Below are 10,527 nucleotides of genomic sequence, written 5' to 3'. Positions count from 1 at the left end.
GGCATTGCATTGTTCTCATTAGGCAGACTAAATATCTCTGTATTCAAATGGAGTTGTGCAAGAAGACACTAAAGAATTGGTTACAATATGTTGGCAGAGATGAACTGGACAAGAATCGACATCAAATAATTCATCAGATCAGTGCTGGCTTGGTTTATATTCACGACCAAAATTACATCCACCGCGATTTAAAGGTAAGAATTTCCCTACATACAAACATATGAATTCAGATTCAATAAGATCATGGCTGATTTGATTACTTCATATACTTTGCAAAGTATACATATTCTTCATACATTCTTTGCAAAAACCTTAAATACTTTCATATACTGCCTACCTACAGTAGCCTTTGATCCCTTGCTTGAATTTCAAAGGAGCTCTTTTGATCTATTTTTGATATAATTACAGTCTAGACCCAATAACATTTGAATACACAAGTCTAGTCATGTGACCTCTGGGAGGAGCCATTTTGTGAATCTTGTCTGCTCTCTGTTGAATATCATTTAACTTTCCAGAACAGGATGCAGTATTCCATTTGGGGCTGAACCAGTGTTTTACACAAATTTAGGATAATCACCATCAATAAAGCCTCAGTACTGTTTGATTTATTAATCATTCTCTCAGCATATCTAATCACTTCCAATGTGACTTAGACAGCTGTACCTCCGTGTTCCACTCTCCTTTATTCCCCCTTAGAACTGTATCCTTTTTTTGTGTGATCCTTCCATGTTCTTCCTATCAAAATTTCACATTTCCTTGTGCTATTCCCATTCCATCAACTTACCTACATCTTTTGCAGTTCTGCTGTATCTTCTGTAAGTTTTGTATCATTTGCAAATTTTGAAATTGTGCCCTGTACACATTGGTCAAGATTATAAATATATATCAGACAAAACAACAATCCCAACAAAGACCCTGGCGATCTTCACTAGAAAACGTCCTCTAGTCTGAAGACATTAGCCACTCACCTCTAGTTCTTATCACTGAACCAATTTTGCACTTGTGTGCTACTGATCCTTTTATTCCATGGGGTATAAGATTTGTCACAGGTCTGTTGTGTAGTACTGTATCAAATGTCTTTTGGAAATCCATGTACTGCACGTCAATCACAATACCCTCATCAAACATCTCTGTTTCCTCTTCAGAAATCTCCAGCAAGTTGATTAAACGTGATTTGCTCTTAACAAATCCACGCTAGCTCTCCTTGAATAACCCACTTTTCCCCAAGTCACTACTAATTTTGTTCTGAATTATCTATCGTTTCTTGAAGCTTCCCTGACCTAAATTAAACTGGCTTGCAGATGCTGAGCTTACCATTGTACATATTTTTGAACAAGGCTCTAATGAGTTTTTTCTTTCAATGAAGTGACAATATATATAAGTCGCACAATGAGAAAGCCATTTTGTTGATTGCTGTATAATCAGTTAAAAGCTTTTTTGCAAACAGACTTCCACTAAAAAGCATCAAACTCATTACATGCCATCAACCACCCAAGCTAATTAACAGCATTACTCTATAAATATAGAAAGCACAACTTGTTCCCAAGTACAGCTTTATCTGAGAAACAGCCTCCTAGAAAATTGACTTCAAGAAACCTCGCAGCCTGCTGAGAATCTTATGATTTACTATATTCTTCTTTAAAACTTAAAAAATTGAAACCTTTTAAGAAATCATAGGATTACCATGAAACTAATGGGGGATAATTGCGAACTGTAACAGTGTAACACCTTCATCCATATCTTACTTTTGTGTGCGTAAGATGAGTGTGTGAAACATTGTGTCATTTTCAGATTAGTGAGTGACATCAAATAGCCTTTTCCTATTTTTAAATTCATAAAACCTTGTTGCTGGAAAAACTTAATTGGATCCCACATTACAAGGTTAAGAAATTACAAATATCTGTAAAGAGACACATAAGTAAATAACTTACAGATGATCTCATGGAATTTCAAAGTGGTTCTCCCAACTTTCTGTTGCAACTATGTCAGGAACCTGTGAGTAATGACAAAAGCTGCTTGTCATATGTCTACAAGGTTTCTGCTGAGTTGATTACATGAAATAAAGGAACTCACATTAAAAAAAAATTGAGCCCAGATCTCATTTTCCCATGAATCCATGAACTAGGTTAATGGTCTATTTTATATTTTGCCTAAATCAAGCTTGGATAAAATTACTACTATGACTCTACACCTCATAAACTCTAATATTACAATAACAATGCAACTTTGCCCTATTAAAACTTCAAGCAGGAAGTTTGTGATCTCTTATCTTCTTTATATTTTAATCCTATCTTTACAGTGTAATGCTCTAATCTAATCAAGGATTTGTTCTGAAAGTCCTTGCCCTTCAAGAATGTATGAAACCCTCATTATGCATTTTTCCATATTCTTGTGGAGCTTCTGATTCATATCAAAATTACCAAATGACCTTTCTTTATGCAGCTCTTAGAGTGTGTTTGTGGCCTATTCTGTCATTGGAGGAAGAACACAGCTATGGTCCTGTTTAATTCAAATATGCATTTAGCAGCCAGTTGCTAGTCAGAGAGCCTTTGTTTGCAATTATATCCCAGAAATGTCACCTGCAGCAGTTCACAGTAACTTCTACTTATCTGTATGACTCTGTAACACAGATCAAATTGCTTTTTGATAATGCTTGATGTGGTGTCCCTGATGTAACGTTTTTGACCTGATCTCCTTTCTCTGATGTTCTTGACTTGCAATTTCTGCTTTAATGCTCTTGATCTGATATTGCTGATCTCAGGATACTAATTTGATATTTCTGTTCATTCCCAAAAGCCTGCCAATATTTTTTTTGCATTGGACAATAATATCAAAATTGGAGATTTTGGACTTGTTACATCCTGGAAGAGAGAAGGACTTGAACAGTTTTCTCGGTTTCCGGAAGTTGGAACTCGTCTATACATGGCACCAGAACAGGTTTGATGACGTAGAGAATCAAGTTGTCAATAGAATGTCTCTCCAATACTTTTAAAATTTGATCTTTAGTTGTCTGCAGTGCTTACAGCATACTTCAGAGTTTCCAAATTACTCCCTACTCAGAATTCCAGAATGAAGTTTACATTTAGGACCTTATTCCTCTGTTCTATCCAGTTCTTAGTGCATGCATGGCACAGACTGGAACAGCTGAATGGATAATACTCCATTATTGATCATTTCCATGTCAATATTACTTTTCATCATTTTTCTGATGACTGAGCACAGACCGATGTGCCGGTAATAAGTCAAATGGGATTGTCCTATTTGGTAGGACAAATCTGAGTAATTTTCAGTGTTGTTGTGGAAATTTTGGTAACATAACTGAAGTGGAAAGACTGCTATGTGAATGGAGCAGAAGCCTTCAGTATAACCGTGAGGATATGATTAGGACTCAAATTCATTTCTGTACTCAGTGCCGTTGGGAAAGCATGTTGGTGGTTCTCTTCTTGTCACAAAAAACCTACAAAGTACTTAAAGCTAATTTGAACATTATTGACATTGAGCCTTATATTTCTTGTGCATTCAAATGATGCAACTTTAAGAAATTGAATGAATGTGATATTGGAGAATTTACACTGAATCTTCTTCTTATATCCAACTTTTTATTAATTGTGATGCAGTTCTAATGTGTGGTTTTTTAAAAAAACATTTGATTGTAGATGTCTGAAGTATATAACCACAAAGTGGATATCTATTCCTTGGGTCTTATATTATTTGAACTTATGTCTCCTATATTGCAATTTGGAACAAATCACGAGAAGCAGAAGGTAGGTTTTCATCAATAACATAAACTGCATAAGAGAGAAAAAAGTTTAGCAATCTTGTTCAAATGCACATTCTTTATACTCGATGATTTGTGTTGACACACTGTTTAAAGATCACAACATTACCAAACTGAGTTTATATACAGCTGCATAAACATCTGTAAAGTTTCTAGCAGGAGCTGCAAGATATGCTGGGTTCAGATTGGGTCTAGGAGTGATGTCAAGGACTTGTACAATTTAGATCAGAACTCAGCACTATTGATAACTGGCATTCCTGAGGCTCGTGTCAAGTGACAATTTATACAAATTGGTTAACAGCTCAGTATTGAGCATAGTTTGGTACAAGTCCAGTCAGGATGAGGATTGATACAAATTGCATCTGGGTTCAGCATTAGTTGTGGGTGCTGTAATGGGTGAGGGCTAGTACAGATTTGGTCTGGGTGCAGTGTCAGATGAATGGAATGTAGATTGGGTTTGGATGTTCTTGTCAGTTAAGAATTGATGCAGACTGAGTGTGGGTGCAGTTCTGGTCGCAGAATGGACTTTTTTTAAAGTGATTTTTTTAAGTGTTTTAAACGCAAAAACTGAGATTAAAATTAAGCCATAGAGAAATAGTGGACTTGTTTCCCTTGAGAAACATAACAAATGTTTAATTCACAGTCTGCCAAGGCTAAATACTTTCTTTCCAACAGATATGGACTGAAGCGAAAGATTGTAGTTTTCCCACAGAATTTATAAAGGCATTTCCCAAAGAGGTAAGATTATTGAAATGTGATTTGGAATTTGTTGAATTAAAACCTGTCTTTTATGCGGTAATTAATGATACTTCTGTTTATACTTTTGGAATGGTTCATGGTTTGGAAATGGTTGGGGCTACCCAGATGTTAGTGGTCAGTTCAGGCCTTGAACACCAAAGTCAAAAGAAGCTTCACTCATAGAACCATAGAATCCCTGCTAATCTTAATATGTTAGTGAATAAATGTACTACCGAGGGGTATACAAAGATAAGTTGCCTCTCTTGCATTTGTCGTACTGGATTGGAGGTCATACATAAGAAGGGTACTTTTTTCATTTTGAATACAAGCAAGTTCTAATGTAATTCATTGTTTAAGCAATACTCTAAACAACAAACAAGTAATATGCATTACCCTCCTCCTCCACCAAGAAGAAATATTGGTCTAGGCAGTCTTTTCTGCTGAGCGACTTCATTACTTGTTACTCCACAGTGTGCCTCCTTTATACAGCATTTCAACTTAGAAATGTGACTAGTTTGTAATATCATATGCATAAGACCTTCAGATTTTAGCGAGCTCCTCTCAGACTCCAGATGGCTATGTTATTCAACATAATCGTTTACTTAATTATGTATTGTCATTTTTACACATTTAAGAACATAATAGACACACGATGAGAATATTCATCCCTTCAAGCTTGCTTCACCATTCAATAAAATCCAATAAGATCAATGATCTTCTATGTCAACTCCAATGTCTCACTGTTCCAAATCCATAGATGCCCTTACCACCAAAAATCTAACAATTACTGTCTTCTCAATGATTGAAAATTCACAATTCACTAACGTAGAAAATTACAAAGACCCACAACCTTTGAGTAGAGGAACCTCTTCTCAGTCCTAATTGGCCAGGTTATATATTGTAGTTCTAACCATAATGATTGAGGTATAGCGCTACCACCAATCCCCCTAATTATGTTGTTATCTAGTTAGCAGTGCTAGAAATGCTCTTCTGACAGCACTTTTCAAACTCATGATCTCTGTCATCTGTTGTGGTACAACATTGAGAGGTGTGGTTATGTTTCTAATGAGAAGTACACAAGGTGTCATTTTTAAGGGCAGACAAATTCCCGATCTCTGCGCCACTACAAACTGATAAACTCCAACGATCACATATGGGTATTAACCACACTTAGTGATTGACCAGGAATTTTGTCAGGCATATCTGCTCACCAGCCAAGTGAACATCAGGAACTTCTCATTCCTATAAGATTCCTGCCCTCTCATAGGTGAAGATTGGTTCTGATCCATTCCAAATTCTTGAAAATGATGTAGCTTGTTCTAACTGATTACTTTTTAAAAACATCTAATGGTTACTTGTCACTTCAGGTTCTATGATAGCAAATATTTTCAGTGGGATCTTCAGTTTATTCAGCACACCATGATAACTTGATTTCAGCCAGATGGCCAAGTATAAAATAGATGCAATTCCTTTTCTTGACAATAAATTGTTTACATAACATGTATGTTTGTAGATCAGAAAGTTTGATTTAGTCACTTTATATTATTGTGACTGAAGAGTCTATCTGTTACTGTTACTATTTTGTATCATATATCCATCTATCCCTTGTTACTATTATTATATGATTAACTTTTATCTATTTAAGTCTCTCACATTTTATCTCACATAAAGTTGGGATCATCCCAAAGATCAGCTGCTGATGACTTAGCTCACATGAAGTTCATCTGTCACCGTGTGCTTTCTGATCCTCATTGGGACCCTTTCTATCCTGGGGTCTCCTTCATCCTCACAAGCCTTTGAATATTTGTGCTCATTTAATTCTGGATCCTGGAGCTCCTTGATATTTGCGCCCCACTGTTATGGTCACACTTTAGGTTGCCTAGGTCCTGAGCTCAGGAATTCTGTCCCCATATCGCTGAACCTCTTGATCTGACTTTCCTCCTTGAAAACCACTTTTAAAATCTCCTTGCTCATCTGACATTGTCTCTTTGTGTCTCCTTATGTGACTTGGTGCCATATTTTGTTTTATTATGCTCCTGTAAAAGGGACCTTTTATGATGTTAAAGGTGCAACTATTTTTTGCTATTTCCAATACTATACCTGTAATATTCACAAATTAGTAAAGTTGCCTCAATTGCAAAAAGATGGTCAGAAAATGTAACAATAACAATCATAATGTGAAAAATAGGATGCGCAGCCTTCCTAGCCTTAAGTTTCCACGATTTTATTGTATTCACTCATGGGAATGGGAGCTTGAAACCAAAGAGTAGGAGTACAAAAATGGCATGAGAAAAACCCAGACTTTCAGTCTGAAGAGGAGCTGTCATTAAACATACTGGCCACTGCTAGCAACACCAGCTGTTACTCGGTCATTCCCTTAATGGCAAACTAATACAAATAGAGATAAACACCTCAGCAGTGGTTTCATTGATACCCGAAAGTATGTATCAGAAGCAGCTGAGTCACATTGCTACATAGGTGAAGTGATGCCTTGGAAAAATATAGGAACATAGAACAGTACAGCACAGGAACAAGTGTATCAATGTGAATGTTCAGTTTTACAATCAGTCAAAAATGTGTTGTCCTTACACATTGTCAAAGGAAACCTTTCAGCTTTATTGGGAAGAATGTGGTTGGAGAAAATCATACCTGACTGTAGTAAGTCGCTTGTCAGATTCTGAGACTGATCTATCACAAATTCTAAAGAAACATGCCATCATTTTTAATGGGATCCGGGAAGCATGGAAAAGATCTCTGTCAAGTTGAAAATCAAGAATGAGAATGAAGCCAAATGTTGAAAGGCTGGGTAAGTGCCTTGTGTAATCGTACAAAGCTCAAGCCAGAGTCAGAGAGACTGGTCATGGTGGGAGTCCTTGAATCTGTAAATGTGAGTAATTGGGCTGTGTCTATTGTACCAGTGAAGAAAGGTAACCTGGTACACACCTACAATGATTTTAAGATCGCTATTAATCTGATACTGTGTGCTGAGCGGTATAATTGGCCTTTAGTTAATAACCTATTTGTTGAATTAACTGCAGCTCGGCTTTTCAGTAAAATTAACCTTAGTGAAGCCTATCTCTAGTTGAATATAGACAATTGTAACACATAAAATGTTCAAATACAATATTTAATACAATTCAATACAATTTGGGATTCCATTTGGAATCACATTTGCACCTGTATTATTCCAACATGCCAAGGATCAAATTTTAAGTGAGTTGGAAGGATTCCCATGTTACCTAGATGATATTTTAATCATTTAGTTCTTTTTGATGATGTAGTATGGAGAACACCTTTTGGCAGATCAACTTTTGGCAAGCAGAACAAATGAGCCAGAGCCAACATTAGTTGGAGATCCACAACTGTGTCAATTAGAGCCCTGGATATACCTGAGAACAGAACAGTAACTGGAACATCTAAGGGAGACAGTATCTCAGGATACCTCAACACATTGTGTGAACCTCCGAACAATCATTGGGAGGTGATGGTCTATTAGTATTATCGTTAGACTATTAATCCCAAAACTCAGCTAATGTTCTGGTGACCCGGGTTAGAATCCCACCACGGCAGATGATGCAATTTGAATTTAATGATAAAAGAAATCTGGAATAATTGATGACTGTGAAACCTTTGCTGATTGTCAGGAAAACCCATCTGGTTCACTAATGTCCTTCAGGGAAGAAAATCAGCCATACTCATCAGGTCTGGTTTACATGTGACTCCAGACCCACTGTAATGTGGTTGATTCTCAACTGCCCTCTGAAATGGCCTAGCAAGCCATTCAGTTCAAGGGCAGCTGGTGATGGGTAATAAATGCTGGCCAGCCAGCAACACCCACGTCCCATGAGTGAATTTTTAAAAACTCAGTCATTTCAGGCCAAAACAATGACAGTTAATGTTCCTAGAACTACTAAAACACGAGAGGTTAAAAGCAGTAAGGAAAATAAGCAAATGCCTGACGTATGCTTCAAGTCACACTGGAATCATCATCCCCTGGAATGTCTTATGTACATATATGTTATATATGTGATTGTAAATATTATGAATGTTTTCTTTGCAGGATCCTTTGATAAAAAGGAGGAGGGATATTGTGAGAGTATGTTGGACTGTCTCTTAAAGAGTCTGATCACATGATATCATGATGACATCATTTTGGAGGGAAACAACTCAGTCTAACTTGCTGCCTTGAAGTGTGAACACCTCCACTGTAAAGCTCTCGATGTCACACCGCAGCTTCTTACTCCTTGAACGTAAAAGGGGCAAGCCCAATAAAGAGACGTGTAAGGATAGAATTAACTACTATTGGAAAAGGAAGTGTATTGTATACAGGGAGACAATGGCAGTCATATCTTGGAAAGAAACATTAAAACAATGTCTACTATACAAAAAAAAACTGAGCCAAACAATTTATTCTAATGTATATAAATGGCTACATGAGGGTGCTATTCACTCTTTCATTCTTAGTGACTATGTTCCATAATATTTAAAATTGATACACCTGATGAAAGGTCTAGGTCTGAAACGTCGACTCTTCTGCTCCTCTGATGCTGCTTGACCTGCTGTGTTCCACCAGCTCCACAACATACTGATTTTGCCTTTGCCATTCAATTAAATTTTGCCTTTCTTCATTGAAGCAGGATGATATGGTGAAACTGTATTGTGTTTAACCCATTCATTTTCATGAAATTTGAAAACTTTTCTGAACAAAATTGAGGTCCATTGTCAGTCATAGTTTCTTCTTGGAATGCATAAACAGCAATCGAATTCTGCAGAATTTTGAGACAATTAATGTTTGATTGTCTTCATCTTAACTCCATGGTTTTCTAAATGTTGGAGCACCTTTTGAGCCTGTCAACATGGGTCTGCCTAATTGGAAATGAAATAAGTATGTTGTTCACATAACACACTAGTCCTTGAATTACTTGGAAAGTTTGGTTTATCACCCTTTCAAAAAATCTGGGGGCTGAAGAAACACTGAATGGCAACCTATGTAACTGAAATAGACCTCTGTGGGTTTAATAGCCAAATATGACTTTGAATTAACATCTGAATCAAACTGTGTAAGGGCATTTGTCAGATTTAATTTTGAAAAACTCTGACCTCCTGATAACACAATGAATTGATCATGATTTTCTGACTTCATAAATCCCACATAATCTTACATTAGTATTTGCCTTTTGTACTACGATTATGGGAGTAATCCAATTACTCTTTTCAACCTTTGTAATAACATCTTCTGCCTCATCTTTTCAGGTCTTATTCTATTCTTTTTCCCTTAGAGCATAGGACACTGGGAAAGAGCTGCAATAAACAGGCGTGTCATTCCTCTGAACCCAGATGTTAGCTTTATATCCTTGAATCGGATGGCCAGTTCCAGTAACACATAAGAATACATGGTAATACATTGTCTTATGTTGTGAATTTCATTTTCATACAAAAAATCTCATCCCAATTTAGACATTAGTGTTTTTTTACCAGTTTCTACTGAACTAGGCTGGTTACTGACTTGTCACCCTTGAGTTATTTAACGCATTAATTCTTGTAAGAGACTGGAACAATCACCTTTCCCATTATTTCTGACCTCCATAACTTCTTGATTCTATGCATGACTTCTCTGACTGATGGTGGATCAATTTTTGACAGTATATTAATTTAAGAATCATGTCCACTGATGCTACTGTGTCAACCTCCATGTCCATTGGAGTTACATCCAATGTTTCTTGGATGACCTGTGAATTTTCATTGAATATCCTTGTGCTTCTTTTTGTATAGATTTCAGTTGATCCCTTATTGACCTGCAGCTGTTCAACAATCATTTTAAATGACTGCCATTTCCTTCTACCAGTGTTTTCTCCTTCTTCTGACATGCTGTGGCGAGATGGCCCTTCTCTTTGTAATTATAGCACTGTGTAGTCACAGAGACAATTCTGTTCCCAATTTTGGCCTAAGTATCAGTAATAGGACTTTGTGACAGCCTTCACTTGGGCCTCTGACCTATTCAGATGGGAATT

At 36.7% G+C, this 10,527-nt stretch overlaps 1 protein-coding gene across 1 annotated transcript; it reads left to right on the top strand.

Moving 5' to 3' along the window:
- Nucleotides 1–47: 47 nt before the first annotated feature.
- On the top strand, nucleotides 48–8,890 carry LOC109938038 (eukaryotic translation initiation factor 2-alpha kinase 3-like). The gene is made up of 5 exons (XM_048592996.1): nucleotides 48–194; nucleotides 2,797–2,937; nucleotides 3,657–3,764; nucleotides 4,454–4,516; nucleotides 8,577–8,890. The coding sequence occupies exons 1-5, from the start codon at nucleotides 48–50 to the stop codon at nucleotides 8,631–8,633; spliced, it is 516 nt and encodes a 171-aa protein (XP_048448953.1). The 3' UTR covers nucleotides 8,634–8,890.
- The last annotated feature ends 1,637 nt before the right edge of the window (nucleotides 8,891–10,527 follow it).

Source organism: Rhincodon typus, unplaced genomic scaffold (assembly GCF_021869965.1).
Source record: "Rhincodon typus isolate 14 unplaced genomic scaffold, sRhiTyp1.1 hic_rhity00002191, whole genome shotgun sequence".
NCBI lineage: Eukaryota > Metazoa > Chordata > Chondrichthyes > Orectolobiformes > Rhincodontidae > Rhincodon > Rhincodon typus.
The sequence above is the reverse complement of the archived record's forward strand: the minus strand, read 5'-3'. Positions and strand labels throughout refer to the sequence as shown.